Source organism: Mustela erminea, chromosome 4 (genome assembly GCF_009829155.1).
Source record: "Mustela erminea isolate mMusErm1 chromosome 4, mMusErm1.Pri, whole genome shotgun sequence".
NCBI classification, from domain to species: domain Eukaryota; kingdom Metazoa; phylum Chordata; class Mammalia; order Carnivora; family Mustelidae; genus Mustela; species Mustela erminea.
In genome coordinates, this window is record NC_045617.1 from 58847431 (window position 1) to 58870320 (window position 22890).

General features: G+C 40.5%; 1 protein-coding gene across 6 annotated transcripts in view; it reads right to left on the reverse strand.

Moving 5' to 3' along the window:
• The window catches only part of PHACTR2 (phosphatase and actin regulator 2), a 259175-nt gene that overhangs the window by 88976 nt on the left and 147309 nt on the right, over positions 1-22890 (reverse strand). For all 6 annotated transcript variants that reach the window (XM_032339330.1, XM_032339325.1, XM_032339329.1 and 3 more), the window contains exon 2: positions 181-348. In XM_032339330.1, coding sequence (XP_032195221.1) covers positions 181-348 — 168 coding nt within the window. The remainder of the gene's footprint in view (positions 1-180; positions 349-22890) is intronic.

The window sequence follows — 22890 nt, forward strand, 5'->3', positions numbered from 1 at the left end:
CAAGGGTATATTAGAAAGTCAATGAGTGGGAAAGCAGGCAAATCAGGACTCTTAAGTTAAGTCTAATTTCATTTCAAATATGGCCTTTTTTTTCTGGGGAAAAAAAGCCCTACAAGACACAATTTTTATCTTATACAAAATGTAACAACTTATCTTCTAGTAAAGTTATGATACTCATACCTGCTGAGGTTTCTCTAAATTTGTCACTGGTCTTCTTTTTCCTCCATTTCCAAGGTTTAAAGATTTTACCGATGGTGGAGAGTTTCCCCTTTCTCTTGAAGGGAGGTGTTTGTGAGCCTGCTGTTGGGCCATCTGAATTTGCTAGAGAAGCTTTGTCCAGTCCATCAACTGTATAAAGAAAAATAAAGTCAGAGAAAAGTTGTAATAAAAAGTTTGAAACAACGTCATATTTCTTCCTGCACTTTAATAGCAAGCATGACCACTTTAATTAGAATCTCACGTAAAGTTTATTTTGTCTCACTTCCCAGCTGGTAGAACTCCCCTAATATTAATCAGTAAATCAATCAATCAGAAATTACAGCCCCTGGGGCGCCTGGGTGGCTCAGTGGGTTCGAGCCGCTGCCTTCGGCTCAGGTCATGATCCCGGGGTCCTGGGATCGTGCCCTGCATCAGGCTGTCTGCTCCGCAGGGAGCCTGCTTCCTCTCCTCTCTCGTTCTGCCCGCCTCTCTGTCTACTTGTGATCTCTGTCTGTCAAATAAATAAATAAAATCTTTAAAAAGAAAAAAGAAATTACAGCCCCCTTAGATAATCATTTTGGGAAAATAGAAAAGAAGCAAGAGACTTACATAATAGGTAAGGCCAGACAAATAGGGGTCTGTGAAACCCAGCTGAATCCATCGCAGCAACTACAACACTATTTTGTGAAGGACTAGAGCATTCTAAGTATTCCTGAAATAGGATGTTCCTCCAGAGGCTAGTATGGCATTCTCAGTAATGAATATTACAGTTACAGTGCAGTTAAAACCATGGTTTCTCCTTCGCAAAATTTAATTTCGTGCCAAGAAGCTAATTCTAACTTTTACAATGCTAAAACCAACTTTTGCTTCTAAAAGGAAATTTCAGCTTCCAATAAACCGATAATTTTCACTAACAATAAGAAATGCATGGAAAATGTGGGTATTGTGTGTGATAGAACACATCTTTAGGGACTAAATCATTTTATTAATCAGAGAAAGGCCTAAAACCTCAAGTTGCCTTGCACTAGTTCAAAACAGAAAGTAGACAATGATGACTTATGTTATTGCTACTGTTAAATGGTAATGGCAAAAAACTGGAAGCAGCCCAGAATGGATAGACTGTGGTACTGTTCATGTAACAAAATAATTCAGCAATAGTAATAACGATAACAACCCCCCCCATACATACAACAACATGAATGCCTCTCAAAAACACTGTACTGAAAAAAAAGCCAAGCACAACAAAATACAAATACATACCATGTGGTTCTATTTATATGAGGTTCTAAAGGAGTCAAAATGAATTTATGATAACAACAAAAAAAGAAAAAAAAATCAGAACAGTAGTTCTTGAAATGTGATGTAAGTTAATTGAGAAGGGGCTTCAAGGGAACTTTGTGGGGTGACTGAAATTATCCCAATAAGGGATAGATCATACAAAACTCATCAAATGATATTTTTGATATCATGCATTTTACTTTATATAAAATTCACCTTTAAAAAACAATAAATAGTGAACTCCAATTAATGATATGCATGCTGATGTGCTTAGGAGTAAAGTGTACTGATGTCCATCAAAAACAATTAATGGACAGACGGATGGAATGGACAGATGGATAAATACAATAAAGTAAATAAAAACCATACTAAAAAAAATATAGCAAAACATTAAGTGTTGAATTTGGGGAGAAGCAAGATGCGTGATGATTAACTATATAATTCTTTCATCTTGAAAACTTCCATAAGAAAATGCTGGAAAAAAAAAAACAAAACAAAGGCAGAATTGAATGGCAAGGACTTTTGCTTGCAGAAAAATGGAGTAGACTTACATTTTCCTATTCCTCCTCTTAAATTGAACTTAAAAACCCCAGATGTTATATATAAACAAAGCATAAGAAGACTCTGCAAAGTGTAAAGAAAGTAGACCACCCTGAGACTTCAGGACCCAAGAAGGTGAGATCCCAGGTTTTCTTTTTGTCTCACTTACACCAGACTTGTAGCTGAAAGGAGTCACAACCTGGAGACACTATGAGGCATAGACCCAAAAAGCCACCACAAAAGCTGCTCTCCAGCCAAAACAGCAAGAAAGGGACAGCCTAGGAAGAAGGAAACCCTGTAGTCAATAACTGCTCTATTCCAGCCAAACACCACAAAAGAAATGATCACCGTGAATGCCAGGAAAGGATGAGTGGGGAGACTAGAAGTCTACCCTCATGAAGCTGTAACCAACTCCCCTGTCAGAGATATCATGAAAGACCAAGTAGGGAGTTGGGAACTTCATGCCTACCATCTGGTAATGAATGATCCTCTACAGTGTCCGCAGAGAGCACATGAGAGCCTGGCCTTCCACCCCTACACAGCAGTAATGAGGTGTCTCTCCTCCTCTATCCCCATAAATATTGGGGTGGTATCAAACCAATGTCCAGTGGGAACAAGACCACTCCTCTCCACTGTGGTATCAGTTCAGACTATACAGGGATCTAGAAATACCACCATCCCCAAGAAGAATGAGGAGCATCCCCTGCCCCCACTTCCACCATCAGGTATCAAAAGAGGGTAACAGGAGAACCTGGATTTTTACCTCTACCTGGCAGCAACCCGGCAGTACCCCTCCTTCCAATGCTGGAGATGTGGTAGGCAAAGCGAGTTAAAAAAAAAAAAAAGTATTCAATAAGATTTTGAGTCCCATAGCATAATATAAAAATGTCTACATCTGAATCAAAAATCATTTGGCATACCAGAATTAAAGAAATCTTAAACTGAATGAAAAAAGACAATCCAGCTACACTAATATGTAAATCCTTATAAGCTGCTTCCAAACAAGAAGGATAAATCACGGTTCTCCCTCTAGCAATGTTTACTCTAGTTTCAGATAGAAATGCAAATCCTGCAGTGACTGGGTTCTTCCATACATGGTTCCTGACCCTACTTTACCCTGCCCATATGGACCAAAGTACAATGGGCAGAGAGAAATATAGGACAGAGTGATTTTGAAGCTAAGCCAGAGTAAAAATGTAAAATCCTGATTTACTTCACTTCCACTCTTGTCCACTACCTTCCTCAAACAAAAGGCAAACCCAGGGAGGAACTGAGTGTCTGGTGTTCCTTCTTTTTTGAGATTTTATGTTGAAGGGCTTAATTTTGAACAATTTCAGTGTTGTGAAAGATATAAGGGCTGACTATTACACACACAGGAACGAGGGTTTCTATCTCAAATTCATCTCTGTGGCTACAGACATGCATCTACTTTTCTTTTTCTCTCAAGCCACATATCCAGTTCCTTGACACGCCATAAAAATTCTGCTTTTGACACAAACCACTGAAGAATAATCTACTTTTTCTCCTCAAAACAAAAATAAACAAAGCAAAAAGTAAATGATTCTCTAGGTGACAAATGGGGAGACTGAGTGAGTGAAGAATTAAAACCTTAGTGTTAAATTCATAGCTGCATAAGAAATTAACTGCCATTATCTTTATTATTCATCTACAGTTCTAGTCTTTATCTCTGCTCTGGAAAGGGTCCGGGATCATACCAATGACCAGAGCAGTGCACACACATACATATCTTTTTTCTGATAGAAAGTTTAATTCATTTGTAATTTTGTAATTGTTGGGTTAGTAGAGCAAACCAGGGTTGCAATTAAGAACCATGTGTTGGCACAGTTGGCCATACTGCCATTGTGAATCTCTTGGATCATGAATATGTAGGGGATTTTCACCTGCTTTTGAGTAGTATGAACAGAATATATCTCTCTTCTCCAAACACCTAGGATACTGTCAGTTCCATTGATACTTCTATAATTTTCTTTTGAATCAACTTACCATTAAAATCTGTTTGAAACTTACTAAAAATTTTTTTCACAACAAGTCACCTGAATCTTATATTTGCATCCAGATGAGAACAAATTGTTAGGTAAATCCCAGATGAAAGTCTAAATTTCCTGTTTTAAAGGTTAATTTTGATTGATTTTCATGTTTTGAAAATTTTCACACTTGAGATTGTTTTAAAATATTTAAAATATTTATTTATTTTACAGTTTTTATGTTTTCCAGTATAAGCCTGCCATTTTCCCCTTTAAAGGCCATAGAACTTTACAGCAGCATTCAGGGAAGATTTGACTTTATTTCCTATCCTTACATGAGGCCTTTCTCAACCGAATGCCTTCATACATGTACTATCATATACAGGGGCATACATAATTTCTGGACCCAGAACCAAGTAGACAACAAAATTAGGATAAACTCATGCTCTGAGCCATCGCAGATGAGACTTGATAATGGTTTCCAAAGAAGCCAAGTGGCTATCCTTGTCTTGAGTTCACTAATGGAGATCCGTACTCTCTTGCTGATCAGAGTTTGGGTTGTACTTTGGGTTGTACCAAAATCTTCCTTTTGGGGGGGTAAGATGAATGATCACTGACAGACAGTAAGAGAAAAGGAACAGAAAGATCAAGGTATGTGGCATTACATGAAGAGTATAAGTTAACAATTCTGAAGCTGCTATCCAAGTACACTGGGACAGAATAAATAAGTATACGGATGATTTATGTCGGGAGCCACTGCTGGAAAGCGAGCTTTTTGGTAAGTGGGGGGATGGGATAGTTAGAATGATCCTTATGGCACTGTATTAGAGGTGGAAATACCATGACAGTTCTGTTCTGTTCAGAAAGTTCTGTTCATTCAGAAAGCCTAGAAGCAACAATACCCCAAGTGTGCACACTGGTACTCAGATCTTGGTTTCTAACAGTGCTCTTCAAAGAAACGAAACACTAGTTAGCCTGGAGCATGTTTCAGTGCCAGAAAGTAAGCAAGTGCTCAAAAAACATACTGATGGGAGTATGTCAAATCCACCCCCATAGGAGCCAACTGAAAGAGTACCAAAGGCCAAAGGTGGAACAATCTGAGCAATAAAATAAATGATGTAGTATTAGATAATCCAAAGTGTAAAATAAATATATATAATATTGAATACTGATATAGAAAATATCACACTGATATAAATATTGAATGATTAAATAATATCATACTAATATAAATATTGAATAATTAAATGTGGGAAAGCAAATTTGTACAGAAGATTACAAATAATTTACATAAACACTCCATCTCAAGGGAGTGGAGCTGAACTCCCCACTCCTCAAATGTGGGCTACACACTGGGACTTCCTTCCAAGGACTGCAACATAAAACAGAGGGGGAGGAGTGACTTTACAGAGGATAAAATTGACAAACACTACCTCAGCTAAGTGATCTTGATTAATTGCAACCATAGTATGTCATGTTGATAACATGTACCCTTGTTATGATGGATGAAAATCATACTTCAAGACCTATAACCCCACTGTAACCATGAGAAAAACATCAGACAAAACTAAAATGAGGGACATTTACAAATTACCTGATCAATACACCTCAAAACTGTCAACATCATTAAAAACAAAGAAAGTCTAAGAAACGATCAGAGACCAGAGGAGCTAAGGAGACATATAAATAGAGGCAATGTGGTATCCTGGATGGAATCCTGAAACAACAAAAAAAGGGCATTTGGGGAAAATGAGGGAAATCCCAATAAATTATGGAATTTAGTTAACAGTAATGCACCTGTGCTCTGTTCCTTGGTTGTAACAAATGTATCATACTCATATATCAGATGAATAACAGGAGAAACTAAGTAGGGGGGGTATATGAGAACTCCGTACTATCTTTGTAATTCTTCTACAAATCTATAAGTATCTTAAAGAATTCGTTTGTATAAATGTGGCGTTAGCTAGCATAGAGGTGCACGAGGATGAGAATTTAAGAGGTTCATAGGGGTGAGGATATCAGCTGTAGGGAGACCTCAGGGAGTCCTGCTTTTACCATGAGTAAACATTTCTGCTCAGAGAGGTTTTGGGAAGTTAATATGCTTTAGAATTGCCCATCTTTCTCTCTAAAATCTCTTTTTTAAAAAATAAATTATTTTTATTACCAGATAATGTATTATTTGCCCCAGGGGTACAGGTCTGTGAATCATCAGGCTTACACATTTCATAGCACTCACCATAGCACATGCCCTCCCCAGTGTCCATACCCCAACCACCCCATCCCTACCCTCTCATCCGCAGCAACCCTCAGTTTGTTTTGAGAGATTAAGAGTCTCTTATGGTTTGTCTCCCTCCCGATCCCATCTTGTTTCATAAAAACCTCTTTTTATCAATATTTTCAATTTCTAGTGTTTTATCACTGAGAGATATTTCATCACTTTTCAGCACATGATAGACCCAAATAAGGTAATTGACATCCAACATCTTTCAAAAGGGTAGATAACGAGCCTTGAAAAATGGTATCAGCAAGTGTCCACTCAGTTACTGTGAGCCTAATCCAAACATACCCCCAATTCTCTCTCTCTCTCACCATACCAGGATTAGTATCATATACTGATGACATAGAATGACAAATCTGGGAATAAAAAAGGTTCCTTGTTCTTTATTTTTAAATCACTGAAGCGGAACTGTTTTCGGTAATAGAATTTTATTTGGGAATCAAAGTAAATTTAAAGGACTGAAACTTATTTCATGACAATTGAGGACTCATTTCCTATCTCATCCCCTGCACTCAGAAGGATGGAAGAGTGAATGGCACAATTCAGAAACAGAAACCCCACAGCTGATGCCAGTGTGAAAGGTCTGATGCATAGTACCCAGCAATGAACTAGCCACTGACCCACCTTGCGTCTGATTCTCTCCTGAAAGTGGAAATTAGTGAGCACTTTATTAACAGCAGAACTGATGACCACTGATACTTGTTGAGTGCGCATGTGCGTCAGGCTCTTTGCTAAGTACCTTACCTGCCTTGGCTCATGCTAATTCTCAGGACAGCTCTGACGTAGATTCTATGATCAGTCCCATTCTGGAGATAAGAAAAGACTCACAGAGACTAAATGTCTAGCTCGGTATTTGGCAATGTACGTGGAGGTGCTTTCATATAGAGAAAGATTAAATAAACATTTATTGACTAAATTATGTGACTTAAAATGAATAAATATGTATCTTCCTCAAGTGACACACTGTGTGGGTGGCAGAGCTTGGATTCCAAGTCAGAGATGGCCCTCTGTACTACTGACCAGCAAGGCCTGCTTTAACTCAGTGCCATGAACCCACCATCAAGGTCCTCGGAGATCCCAGACAGTAGGACAGGATTCTCACCCTCCCTTTCGGAGCTCGCAGGATGGTTGGGGGAGCAGATGTGATGGGTGCTTTGTGATGCCGGCCAGGTGGGGAGGCACTGGAACAAAGATGGGAGAAGAGCCCAAAGGTGGAAGCACAGGGAGGGGATCAGTCAACACTGACGGAGGTGACTGGGGAATGTTTCACAGGGAGGGCGAGACTCAAGTGGGAACCGAAAAGATGAGTAGACTTTTTGGTGGAAATCAAGGAAGGAATGGCCTGAAAGTGATCCAATCAAGGATGGCTGACCTTTTAAAGTAAAGCCAAAAAAAAAAAAACAAAAAACAAAAACAAAAAAACCCCAAAAAACAAAAAACTCCACATTCTCACTGCCATGCTCCTGTACTCAAAATAGACACATGTTACGTATGTATGGGAGAATAAATGAAAGCAAATTTATAAGGTCAAGTCTTTGAACATGTGAAATGGTTAAATGTGAAAAATGTAAAAAGGAACTAGAGAATGAGTGAACTTTCTAGATATCAATGTATATAGCATTACTTAAAAATCTGAGAATACAATTTTAGAGTTAGAAAAGATCTCTGTTGGTACAGGGAAACACACTGCTTTTCCTTAGCTGACTGCTTAAAGAATCATCAACATTAAGGTGATAATCAAGGCTAAAAATATTTTAATTATGTAGCCATCATCTTTTAAAATACAGTAAGGGTAAAAAGAATAGAATGTAAACAAGAAACCAAATTTGAAGAAAAAGAATAGAATATGAAAAACACTGATATCCTAAGAGTCGAATGAAGTTATACTAGTCCCCCCGGAGGAAGACTGCCCTCATAACTCGACTCCGTATTTGCCAATTTCCAGTTCTCTGTGACTGAAAGAAGCTATAAAGTTATCTAGAGGGACCTGGGTAAGATCTGCCACTCAAATTAAATTATGGAGATTTTTCAAAATAATTTTTAGGTATATTTACAGACAGTAAATGATTCTGTGTATGTAATCACCATCCAGATCAAAGTCTAGAATTATTTCCACACCCAGAAAGCTTCCTTGTGCTTCTTCCCAGTCATAACCACCCTCTCCCACCCATTCCCCCAAATAACCATTGTGTTAACCCCTATTACCACTGATTTATGTCACCTATTCTTGAACTTCAGCTTAGTGGACTTCTACAGCACACTCCTTTATAAAGGTCTGTCCTTTTTCACTGAACTTTATGTCTGAGAATCATCTAAACACATGGGCATTCCAAAGCAAAGTTACCTAGCTACAAAATGGAAATCTGCAGTCTTAGCAAGACCTCAGATGAGAGAGCACTCAAAAATGATAACCTTTATACAAGCTCTTCTATTTATAAAGGATATCATGATTAATTTCTTTATCTGAAAAACGCAAATAACATCTCCCTTCCCTTGCCAGATTTCTGGGAAAGCTAACCCATCTATTATCTTTTGAGACTTCCCTGAAACTGTGCTACACTGGAAGCTCACCTATGCAAGATGAAAGGTTAAGAAGCAGTTTGCTGTCCATAAATAATGGCAGCTTTACATTTATTTGCACTCTGCATATGAAATCATGCAGCAGTTCCAACACATGCAATTTGTAGAAACACTGAGTACTAAGTTATCTGTTGTGGGAACTGCAACTGTGTTTAATACAGGGGTTCTACATTATCTTTTTTATATATATATTTTGTATATATATATATATATATATATATATATATATATATATATTATATATATAAAAAGCCACCCAGGTGCCCCTATCCTATATATATTAAAAAAAATACTTATGAATGGGGCACCTGGGTGTCTCAGTGGGTTAAAGCCTCTGCCTTCGGCTCGGGTCATGATCCCGGAGTCCTGGGATCGAGTTCCACATCGGGCTCTCTGCTCAGAAGGGAGCCTACTTCTCTCTCTGCCTGCTTCTCTGCCTACTTGTGATCTCTGTCAAGTAAATAAATAAAATCTTAAAAAAAAAAAAAACCCAAAAAACAAACCCTACCTGTGGAGAAACTGAGACCCAAGGAGACTATGTGGCTTCCCAAGTCATTAGCTAATGGCAAAAACATCATCTAGGTCATGTGATTCCTGAGTCTGTCCTCCTTGGAATACAACAGCTAAATTGACGAATCAGTAGCACCTCTTAGTAGCTCTAGAAGGGCATTATGATTCTTCATAGGGCAAAAAGCAAAGAAGGTGTTGCACAATCAAGACAGGCAATAAATCTCAGTTACTGTTCTGGGTTTTAACCATCCAATTGGAATGGCTGACTGTAAGCCAAGAAGAGAGCTGAGTCCCACACCGGACTCTGCTTCTTAATAGCCCTTTGACCTTCGGCAAAGACCTCAATACTTCATTGCTGAGATGAGGAGACTAGGTTACGTGATCTCTAGGCTCTTTTCCAATTTTGAAAAATTCTGATTCTCATAACTGATCTGTGCTGAATACATAGATCTTATAGGCCACATGAAGACCTGTTCTAAGTGCTTTATGAATGGTGTCTTCTTAACTATCAAATGGCCCTGTGAGGTAGGGGCTTGTTAGCATTCCCACTTTGTAATGAGAGTGAAGTCCAGAGAGAGCCAAGTAATTGGCCCAAGGTCACAAAGCTGGTAACTGGGATTTAAAGTCAGGAGTTGGCCACTAGGGTCTCCTCTGTACAAAATGGGTCAGAGGGATATGGGTGGAAATAGAGCTCTATTCTAAGAGAAGGCAAGACATAAACCCTAATGAATAATAACTCAGTTCTACCTCCAACCTCCTCTGTGGACTAACCCAAAGAATTACAGCAGGTACTGTTTGGCTCTGTAAACCAATAGCCTCAGTGTCTTCACAGTTTGGTTCACGCTTGTTGAAGGCAGAGTGTGTCCTTTGCTAATATTAACTACGGTCCTTTGATTGCATATAATCCTTATTTACCATAGTATTAATTTTAGGAATTTGATATCTACATTTTTTTAACTTGTTTTTCTATGGAGGCAGCCATTATTTTTAAACCCCCAAAGGGAAAAGCTACTAAAGACTTCCATCTGTCTGCAAGCACCGACAAAGAATTTCAGAGTTTAAACTCATGGCCGATAGGCCTGCAGAATGAGCATGTTTGTGCAGCTGGAGGACATCCTGATGCTCGGACATGCCCAACAGCCCCTAGACTTGCTGCGGGATATTTAACAGATTAAATAATATCACTTGTATTTGGGGTTTAAAGAAACTCTGGTCAAGTAGACAACAGGAAAATGAATTTTATTGTTAAATAAAAGCATTTTAAGTTTTAAATACCACTGTGATCACAATCAGCAAAGGGTTCTGTGAAAAGTGTTGATGGCTCTACGTGGAAATATCAAGAACTTTGCTAGTGAAGTGAAAAATAAGAAAGGAAGCAACCGTCTACCTTCCTTTCCTTACTAACCATATCCTACAACTCCCTGAGTCTGGGGTGGGGAGCAGGTCATGGTGTGTGGAGGTTGTGCTGTGTTCATCAAAAAGGAGAAAAGGTCAACACATCTCCACTGGGCAAGACATCAACTGAGCAAATTTTACTCCTGTATGTTAGGACAACAGCCAATCAGTTTGCTGAACACAGGCATAGGGATGAAACTTCAGGGGAGAAACTATTCATAATGAAATTTCGTAATTCTTAAGTAAGCAGCTAAATTTTGCCAGAGATACAATTATGAAAACTTTCCCACTGTGGATAAATGTAACAGAAGTATTAATAAAATAACATATTAAATCTGGACCAATATCTTTAGGTCAAAAAGCTGGTGGGTAAATAAGGGCCCTGATCATATACCTATAATGTGATAACACTGTTTATAGTCCATCAGTGCCGTGGCTGTCACACCAAGTCCCCAAGTCTGGTACCTGTGAAGAGAATGGCGGCCTCGTGCATAATTCCAGACTATCCACCCAAGGCAGAAATGAAACCTACAGGCTTATACAGTGTTGGGCAGGATGCTGAGAGGAGAATTTATGTCATGAAGAATCCCCAGGGCCCCCAGATTTATATTCTTGTAGTTCAGTTAAGAGATGACTGCAACAACCAGGCATCTGAACTTGGAGAGCAGTGAAAATGAATTAGAAATGATGAATGGATCCAAGGGACATTGAGGAAGAAGTGAGGAAAAGGGGGAACTGTCTAGAGAAATCACGGAGAATTCTATGGCCTGAAGCTCTTGGACGTGTGCTGGAATGCCAAGAAAGGACGTGGAGAAAGACCGATGGCTTATGTTCAGGCCGCATGAACTTCAGGTATTGGCAGGACATTCAGGGGAAGATGTCCAGCAGACAGAAATACACTATTGGCACACTAGCAGGAAGTCAATGTTGAAGTTACTTGGGGGAGTCTTCCAAACAAAAGCGGCAGTTGAGGGCCAGGGGGAAACTCTTAGAAAATGATTACATTTAGAAGGCAGTAGGCTGTACATAATAAAGAACCTTGGACTTCTCCTGTACCGAGAATCATCAGGTACAAGACAGAGGTTAGTTTATTTGTTATAAAGTCACAAGTGTGGGGGATTCTAGGGCATGTTTATGGACCGAGGGGAAAGAGCCAGAAGCGCAAGAGAACTGACTAACCACATGGGGATGGGCTTCTCTCAGGATAACAGTGAGACTCTGGGCGGAGGAAGAGAGCCTGAACCTCACTTCATGAATGCGAGGAAGTGAGCAGGAAGTCAGGGGATGACGGCACCAGAGCTGTGAAGAGGAACGCAGCAGGAGGGTATGTACTTCGAGTGAGAATACACACGTTACTGGAAGCAAAGCAGGCAGGAGTGGTAGCCAGGAGTGAGTCACATGTCCATGGTGAGGGAGAGCAGAACCTCCATTATGGAGTTACCAAGTGAAGCACTGCCAAGGAGAGGTGGGTTCCAGACAAAACAAGACAAGGAGGCAGGAGAGTTCCACAAAAAGATGGAAGTTGTAGAAAAATCTGCGTACTGTGGGATGGAGTCATGCATTCATAATTAATGTACTGAGCAACTATCATAGACAAGGTAATGCACTGAAGCCATAATAGTAAGCAAAAGGGACTGGATCTCTGCCTTCAGGAAGCTAACCGTCTATGAGAGGGGTTGACATTATTCAAGTAACCATCATTCCAATACAGAAACCTGGCACAGAACATTCTGTTCTGTGAGAGAACAGAGGAGGTAAGTGGCTGGAGGGGCTCAGGGGTGGGGGTTGAGCCCTCGCTCTTGTGACAGCCATGGCCTGACACGCTCTCTAAGTTCTGGGTTAAAAATTCAGGGCTAAGCTGTTTGAGGGTTATGGAGATTTAGTCTAGTTTCATAACAGTTCTTAAAAGGTAGAAAGACCCCATCCAAATTAGGCAGGAAACGATTTAGAAGTCACTGAAAAGCAAAGGATTAACATTCCTTAGTCTGTAACATCTAATTGTGGGGGGTGGGGGGGGATGGGGACAGGGAAGGGAGAGAGTTCCATTAGTTGTCTTTTAAAAAAAATAACTTTATAGTGATGACGGCCTTAGGGTTGAGTTTAATCTTTTTTTCACCAACACAGTCACTAAGGTGATGCCCACTTAGAAGATGTTCTATTTTGGTTTCTTTCTTTTCAAACAACATGTGTGTCAAGCAAGCATTCCAGAGAACAAGGTGTACCAGCAGGACTTGGGTAGAATACCACAAGGAAAGGCTCTGAATCCAATTAGGGCACCATCAAGCCAACCATCTTATTCCAAAATTATTTTTTTGATATAATTTTTATTGAGATTTTCAATACTGGCCTAAAGGAATGTTGAAGGATGTGAGGGGAAAGCCCCTAACTGAATTCAGAAGCAGCTAGCTGCAATTCATCAACCTTTCCAGAAGCCATAAAAATAACTTTTAATTGTTGTTGTTACTAAACAAGTAGGGGGGGAAAAATGGCCTCTTCAAGGAGCAAGTATATGAAGAGAAAGTCACAGTGCTCCCTACTAGATCGAGAGTCCCATGAGGACAGGCATCAAAAGTGTTTTATTCTAGGTGGTGCCCCCACTCTGTACCCAGGCCACAGAAGGTACTTAATGAATATTTACAAAATGAATGACTAAATCATGGACAAATGTCTGGCAATAATGAATGTACAAGGCCTGGCCTAAGTAGGCTATGATTTATTTTAGCAGGTCTTTAGATTTTTCATACAGAGGAAATTGTTTCCAATGGTGCCTTCCTGCAGAACTCCAAATATTTTGAATGATAACATAACAAACACTAAAGTTTGAAATTGAGAAAATATCAAAGCCAGCAGGAAGGATGATTAACACTCATAAGAATGGTAGAGACATTATTGACAAATTTTTCAGGTGAACAAAGACTGACTTTGCGGCTTACTGTGTCCTTTTAAAAAGACAATCCACCAAAGACAAACAACTGAGAAAAAACAGTTGGAATAATTTATATGTGAAATGATCTTTAAAGAATTGTGTATTTTTATATAGCAATGAGTGACGAAAAATTAACACCCTACACGGACATTTCTTTCTTCCTTCTCAAAACACATTGGGCAACTCAGACTTTTCTGCAGTCTTCATCTTCTTTCTCCTAACTGGGGGACTCAGAAGGGAATTTGGTTTCATGATCAAGAAACCGGAAAGGCAAGTTATCTGACTGAACTGAAACCAAGTCCAAATTGCCTTTGGTTTTCCATTGTTTTCAGGCATTACATGTGAGAATTTAAATCTCTCAGAAGGGAGACCCACATAGAAAACTCTAAAACCGTATTTTCCACCTGAGATAAATTCTGTCATATTATGACATTATGGATCTTTAGCTCTGTATCGATACTTTAGACTTTTGATTCACTAAATACATCAGAAACTGGTAGAACTACAAGGTCCTCGGTATGGTAGCCGAGTAGTACTATGGTGGCAGATACCTGACGAGACAATGCAACACGCCCAGTAGAATCATTCTTGAAGACTGGCAGCCAGCAGCAAGTTTCTTCCCACTCTGAACAGAAAATACCACTTCTCTTATCTCACCTTTCAACTGAGAATCAAACATCTCCTGTTATACCAGTATCTTACGGGAGCAAACACAAATGGAGAAATGAACAGCTTTTCCTGTGCTCTGTATTAAAGCTTCCAGAGAGGTAAGAAAATGTTTTATTTTATCCTTTAGCTTACTTGGCACCCTGGTGACACCTAGTATATGCTGAGAGAGAGAGAGAGAGGAAGGAAGGAAAGGAGAGAGAGGGAGAATGGGAGAGAGGAAGAAAGGGAGAAAGAATGATTTTTTAAAAAAAGATTTTATATATTTATTTGACAGCCAGAGACACAGCAAGAGAGGGAACACAAGTAGGGGGAGTGAGAGAGGGAGAAGCAGGCTTCCGCCGAGCCAGGGAGTCTGATGCGGGGCTCAATCCCAGGGCTTGGGATCATGACCTGAGAAGAAGGCAGACACTTAACAACTAAGCCACCCAGGTGCCCCCAGAGAGTCATTTTAAGTAAAAACACAGACCTATTAATTTCCACTGATGGGCCTTGGGGCAGAAAGACTTGAATTGAATCAACTGTTCTTCTACTTCCTAGCTGGTAATCTTGGGCAAGCCTTTCAAGCTTTCAGAACCTCTTCCTGATCCATAGGATGGGATAATACAATTTAGCATTTGGGTTGTTGCCAGGGTTAACAGAAATAACATATGTAAAGGGTCATACTGCATCACCAATACACAAGAAAGGCCAATGCCTTCTACTACTTCCTCTCCTACTACACAAACAGGTGGAGAAGGGACTGTTAAAAGGTTTCAAGGGGAATAAACTCTAGAAAATCAGTCATTTATGATCTGGAGCAACTGGGATGGTGAAATTTGTTTGAAAGCTATTTCCCCAGTCTTCTAGAGGGCTCTAGAAAAACAAAAACACTCTGTTCAAAACAGACTCCTGCACAGAGTCACCTGTGTTCTCCACTGGTCTTGGGCCAATTGCTGAGAGCAGCAGAGACCAACTAGCACTCAAGGGAAATCACCATCACTCTGCAGCAGAAATACCCTGAGGAAAGTCACAAAGCAAGAAGGCTGACATCACCTATAAGAACAGGAGAGAACAGCTAGAACTGGATTGTCCCTGTTTCCCACGAGAGGGGAAGGCACACAGTTTATTTTTATACTTGTACCTGCAAAAAATAAAAAAGTAAAGTAAAAAAACCACACAAACCTATTTTTTTCAAAAGACCAATTGCACACTTGGTGAATTCTTACTGAACCATGTTGAAAATCCAGTTATCAAACTGTCTACATCTCGTTGAGCTACAAGTTGTTGCTTTTAAAAGTCTGTGTTAGTCACTATAGCAGCCAAACACAGGAAGTTGCATTTTACTCCTGTTTCCAAATATGTCTAGTGTCAAAATCTGAGGAGAAAAAGCTCCATTTCATGTTTCTATTAACTTCATGTTCTTTACACTTAAGGCCACCTTTAAACTCAACATCAATGCCTAAGTCCTAAAGGACTCACACTTACTAAGAATCATCATCTGTTGGACTGGCTAAGAAATCATTATCAAAGGGACCGTGTTTATTCTGTACCACTTCCTTTTTGAGATCTAACAGGAACCTTGTGCTCTTTCTTTTTTGCCCCAAGGACTAGATACTAGGCAATGAAAATAACAGACTGGCACAACAAAAACCGTAAGAACTGAATGAAATCCTTATCAGTTATTTCCATTGTATATAATAAGACTTCATCTTTAGGTCTTAGGATACTGAATTCTAAATCTGAAATATCAGGGTCAAATCCACAAAAAATGTGTTCACTTGGAAGAACACCAATGTTCTGTGACTTTTTAACCATCCTTACTTTGAGTGGCCGATTCTAATCTACTCAATGCCTTAAAACACTGAAGTGACAGGCTCCCAACTAATGGGTGTGGAGCTTGCCTGAGAATTCCTGCACACCCCCAACTCCCACTCCATCACCCTTTGGATTCAGATCAGAATCCAAACAGATCCAAAACAACTGGGTCTTGCATGGAGCTTTTTAGGAATGCCTTGTATCTCAGCCATCTCAAGATCTAACTTACTTCTAGGAAATTCCTGGCCAAAAGATGCCAAAAAATTAAGTCATCTCTTAGGTGTCTGAAGAGTTTTCAACCCTTCTCAGGGATGATCTACGATTGCCAGATTCTGAGGCACCCATTTTACTTGTGTGCTTACATGGCTTGAGGTACCAGTTCCCTTTATATTAAAGAACCGTGAACCTCACCGAGGTGGGTATCTTTTGAAAGCACTATTTTCATGCCTTGTGACAAGGTGGACAAGTCCACCCAATCTGTCCACCCTAGTGAAGAGTTTAGGGAGACGTAGGAAGCAATTACCAGAAGGCTGCTAGATGATTTGCAATGTGTATGGGATATAATACAAATGTGTTTAGTCACACATGAATCGTCTTTGAATTGCCAACCTGACTCAACGGGATTGCTGCATTTCTTGGTGAGAACATTTTTTTCTGGCTTTACTCTGACAGGTGTTTTAACATTATCTTTCTTTAGCATCCCTATTCATTCTATTTCTTATTTTAGCAGCTTTTTGTGAAGAAACATGTCACTCTGCTGGATATCAAACACATCTAAGATAATAAAAGCATACAAAGTAAGAAAAAATCAAACACAGAAAAGATGAGTATCTATATAGTGACGTTTGGGAATAAGGCATCTCTCTAAAAAGTGCTGGGGAGCCTGGGTGGCTCAGTGGGTTAAAGCCTCTGCCTTTGGCTCAGGTCACGATCCCAGGGTCCTAGGATCAAGCCCTGCATCGGGCTCTCTGCTTGGCGGGGAGCCTGCTCCCCCCCACCCACCCGCCGCCTGCCTCTCTGCCTACTTGTTATCCCTGTCTGTCAAATAAATAAATAAATCTTTAAAAAAAAAAAAAAAAGTGTGCCTCACATTCAGGGACCTCAGAGATTATAAAACTAATCAGGAGGTACATACATAGTTGCTGACCACACTGGGATGCCCCTCTTCATAAGTACTATTTTTCTTAGCATTACACCACCAATGGTGGCACTCTACTCAAGAGGTCGTTATTTCTAACACAAATATGGCAGAAACAGTGTTCACATAGAATATTTTTAATTCTGCCACATACAATCTTTACATTCCATGTTCATCTCTTAAGTGGCACTGCCTGGTGACCTACGTTGGTTCCCATTCCTGAAACACACCTTCAATGCATCCTCTTCCTCAGGTCGTTTCTACTCAATATGTGACACTGTTGAAGGTGAGAAGGAAAGCAGCTATAATCTGTTAGGAAGTGGAACTGAAGAAACCAGAAAAAAACAATGGATCTTGGGTGTTTATGGGCCATTGTGAATGGATCTCAGTTTGTAAGCTTGTTTTAAGGACACTGTTATGGCTGAATTTTGTCCCCCCAAATACATCTGTTGAAGTCTTCACCTCAAATACCTCAGAATGTGACTGTATTTGTATATAAGGCCTTTAAAGAGGTGTTTAAGGTAAAGTGAGGTCACAATGGGTGGGTCCTAATCCAATGACTAGTGTCTTGGTAAAACAATAGAGATTGGATAGACTTGTACGTTCAGAGACCATATGAGGATATGGGAGAAAGTGGCCAGGAGAGAGCCTCAGAAGAAACCCAACCTTGATCTTGGACTTCTAAGTCCTAAGTACTAAATTTTCAGACTCCAGAACTGTGAGAAAATGAAATTCTAGGGGCGCCTGGGTGGCTCAGTGGGTTAAGCCACTGCCTTCGGCTCAGGTCATGATCTCAGGGTCCTGGGATCGAGTCCCACATCGGCCTCTCTGCTCGGCAGGGAGCCTGCTTCCCTCTCTCTCTCTCTGCCTGCCTCTCCATCTACTTGTGATTTCTCTCTGTCAAATAAATAAATAAAAAATCTTAAAAAAAAAAAAATGAAATTCTATTGTTTAACCCAACCTAGTCCATAGGTATTTGTTACAGGAGCTCTAACAAACGAATACAGACTTTAACTACTGCCTGTAAAGCTGTTTATTCCCACACTGAAGACAGAATGAAAATGTCACACAGCTTCCAACCTCATCTCTACCCCGCCCCACCTAACAGAGGGGAAACGAAAGTTCCTTAAAGGCTTCTGCTACGATCACTTAGAGATCACTTAGAAGGGCTTTATAAATTAAAACACCTTTTGTCATTTGAAAAATGAGATATCCGTGTATTCTGACAGTCCTTGCAGGGTCTGATGACTAAAGGGGATTAGGTTGGTTTTTTTTAAAGATTTTTTTTTGTCTTTTTAAAAGCGTACAGTTCTAGATCCTTCTTAAAATCTCCAGTTTGATTTTACTCTTTTCGTGTTTTCTTTACAAAATTGGCAGCCGAGTACTTTCCAAGCGAGAGAACACTAGTTACGCACATATGTATATAATTCCATTTTAGTAGACTTTAGGAAAATGAAACACTGCTCTGTTAGGCACACAGGAACATTCAACATGAGCTCAGTTAACTCGTTCTGGCCTATTCCAAGTTTCCATCCTCAGCCGGGTCCTCCACAGACAGCCTGGCAGGTCAGTGCGAGTTAAATTTACAGATGTGAAAAATTTTGAAAAACACAGAGTCCCTTTAAATAGATGAAATTGGCAACTGCGATCCTGAATAACCCTGTCAGGTTGCCCTGCTCAGTCCTGTGGGCTACCCAGCTGTGGTCAGAAACATTTTTATTCTAGAAGGAGGGTCCAAGGCAATGCTCAGCAGGCCCTCGTCAGGGCACCTTAGACAAATAACAGTGGTCTTTCCTCAGGGAGGCTGAGAAACCCTTTAGAAAAAGCTTTTAAGAGACCCCAATTAAGATTGGAATTTACTTCACACCAGGCAGTGTACTGCAAAACAGGCACTTCATTGAAAGGAAAGACCCCTGAAGTACAAACAGAGGCAAAAATAAAAAGCCAAACGTTTCCAAAAGGAACACATGAAAAGAATTTTTAAATAAATGATTGCTTCCTCTTGAAGTTTTCAGAATTTGCTGCCCACATTTCTAAAAGAGAAAAGGGTTCGGCCTCCTTTTTATAAAACAGATCTTACTAAAATCTTTCCTATAGTCACCTCCCACGCATTATTAAACACCTGTTTTCATCCGGGCCCCCTGCTCTGCCACTTTGGTTCCTCCTCAAGTAATTAGCATGCAGCCACCTCAGATGAAGTTCAAGGAGGCTTCCTAAAAAGCCAACAGAGTCAAAATTCTGTATCCTTTCCTCAAACAGTAATTGTCATTCTGCAGATAACTTTTTTTCCCTTCAAATATAACTACATTTACCTCAAACCTGAGGACTGTTGGAAATGAATTATTTTGCAGTTTATAATAGTAGCAAAATGTACGTAAGAGCAAAAAAAATTTCTGGCAAAGAGATTTTGCCAAAATTGTACTTGACAATGGGAATACTTGCTCAGTAACAGGACATATTAATGACCAAATTTATCAAGACACAGGTACAGAACATCTGTGTTTTTGAACTGGACATTTTGTAACTTCTACATCATGTCAAGAGAAGACACATTGTTAATGAAGAGAAATTTTCATCTGAAGCCTCTTTTAAATCACTGATAATCTCCAGAGGATGTTTCTCATGTTAAGAATTTTCTGGACAGGGCGCCTGGGTGGCGCAGTGGGTTAAGCCTCTGCCTTCAGCTCAGGTCATGATCCCGGGGTCCTGGGATTGAGCCCCACATCAGGCTCTCCACTAAGCAGGGAGACTGCTTCCCTCTTTCTCTCTGCCTGCCTCTCTGCCTACTTGTGATCTCTGTCAAATAAATAAACAAAAAAATCTTAAAAAAAAAAAAAAAAAGAACCTTCTGGAATCCTTGCTGAAAATTCGGATTCTAAGACCCCTCTCCAAAATCTTTTGCTGTTGCCCCGAAGTGAGCATTTTCTCCCAGGCATGCTAGGTGATTCTCACCATCAGGCAAATTGGTAGAATACCATTATTATCACAGTAAACATAATTTTAAATTAGTTCATTCAGCTATAAAACATTAAATGTCCATAAAATATTTTTTAGACTATAACAGCAAGAGTAGATAGATCAAAGTTGAGGTCTCATGTGACAATCATTCGAGAAAATCTTTTGAAATTAATTAAAAGCTATGTGCTAAAGAGAAAAAATTAATCTTCTACGTCAATATTAATTGTGGTTAATTATAAGTGACAGTGGGTATTTTTACATATTATAGCAAGTTTGCTTTGCTACCTCATGGCCAGTCAAGCTATCAACCAAGTAGAAAGCCAGAATAAAGATGCCTTCTAGGAGCAGGTCTCAAAAAAACCAAGCCCCATGAGCCTTTCTCAAGAAGCTCTGTGTGCTCTGTCCAAATTTGGAAACAGACCCAGAAAAGATAAGATTCTGATCTAGCAATTGGGAGATCCATTCCAAGAGGGACGTGGGAGGACTCCCCAGGATGATCTGAAGAGAGATGCAGGGCAACAGCGGGCAGCAAGCTTAGAGGAAATCCAGTCCAATTTGGATTCACTTCTTACAGATAAACTTGACAGAATAACAAAAGTGTTTGAACATACTGAGAAGAGATTTACATAAGTGGGGAAAGATTTGGGGATGAGTATGCAGGCCCCTTTGCAAGCAAACACAAACACCAGCAAGGAAAGCAAAAGTCATGCAGGAAAGAAAAAGTAATCATGGTTTACCACAAGGCTTAGCTATCATCAATTTTTACATAGTTATACACAATACTGTTCTAATCAAAAGTACAATACAAGAATGCTGGGAATGAGAACATGGAAGAATGAGAAATGCGTGATGGGTGGGGAGACAGGGATCAGAGAAGGCGTGAAAAGCAAAGCTATGTCTTCAGTTTCCAGACTGTCAGGTCAGTAATAATGGGTCAAGCTGTACAATCGATAATTAGCAATGTAAGCATGCTATTTAGAAACTGGAGGTATATACTAAAGAATCAGTTTAAACAACTGTAAACTTCTTGGACACTACTTAACTTTCCACTCAGTTGGTATCACTCTAATAACATCTGACCTGGCCAGCTCGAGCCACTCATTTATTCAACAAATAGCTGTGTCAAGCACAGATGTCAGAATTAGAAAGCAAAGTGGGGAACAAGATAGGGTCCCTTAGCTCCTGGAGCTGAGGTTCTAGTGAAGGGAGACAATGACAAACAGGATAACCTGAGAGACAGACGGGTACAATGAAAGAGCAGAGAACTGTGGCTTGGGGCAGGTGCACAGGCTCCTCTGAAGAGGGCTGGACAAGGACGGTCTCCATGAAGCAGGTCATGCTGGAAGACAAGGAGTCAACTTTTTAAAGAGCTAGTGGAAGAGTGTCCCTTACATCCTGGGTAGAGAGAGCAGCAACTGCGAAGGTCAAAGGTAAAAATGAGCCAGGTCTGTCTGATGACTGAAGCAGGGAGTAAAGCTGTAGCACAGCGGTGGGGGTGGGGGCAGGGGCTGGGCAATGGGGGAGGGGCAGGGGCCAAGGATCCAAGGATCGTAGAGGATCAGGAATGGCCTAGAGGGCCAGAGTATGAAATCTAGATTTCATTCCAAGTGCACTAGGAAGACACAGGAAGGTTGTGAGTAAGGAAGTGACGTGATTTATGTTTTAAAACATTACTTCAGGAGTTGTGTGGAACAAGAATTGCAAAAGGCTGAGAACAGAAGCAGAACAGCTTGAGTCCACTACAGCTGTCCGTACAATGAGCAGTCGGGTTTGGACAGTGGCCGTGAAGACAGACGTAAAGGGCCTGGAGATACATTCTGAAAGGAAAAGGTACAGAATGCGATGGTTTGGTGTGAAGGGGAAGGAAAACTCAAGGACTCCTCGACTTTCGGCTAGAATGAGTGAGTAGCTGGAAGTATCATTTGGGGACATGCAGAAAGTTAAGGGAAGAAAGGTTTTGGAGGGTAAACTCCAGCCTTCTGTTGACATCTTTTTTTTTTTTTTCTTTTTAAAGATATTATTTATTTATTTGACATACAGAGGTCACAAGTAGGCAGAGGAGGCAGGCAGAGAGAGGGGAGAGGAGGCTCCCCGCTGAGCAGAGAGCCCAATGTTAGGCTCGATCTCGGGACCCGGGGGATCATGACCTGAGCCAAAGGCAGAGGCTTTAACCGTCTGAGCCACCCAGGCACCCCTCTGTTGACATCTTTTATCTGTGAGATGCCCATGAGAGACCCAAGCAGACCTGCCCAATAGACAGTTGCAGATCGGAGCCTGGAAGCACAAGGCAAGGGCAGAGTTGCAGATAACAAACCCCCTGGCCCCACCCCGTCCCTGGGATCAGGTGGTCACTTCACCTTGCTGGATTACTGGAGCCAGACCTCTTGGTCGTGCCTTGGGTCTCCCCCAGGAAATCAATGCTGCACATGATAGGCAGATTCATGCCCCTGGGGCAAAACTCTGATCGTTTCTCGTTTGATAAAAAACCTTCAATGGTTCTCACCACCTGTGTGGGCCAGAATTGTTGTTCTGTCTTCTGTACTTTTTGGCCTCCCTGACTGTTCTCCAGGGGCCCTTTCCTTTCACCTTCCCTTCTGCCTGACTCCACCGAGTGGATGAGCCTTCTCGGCACAGACCCCGG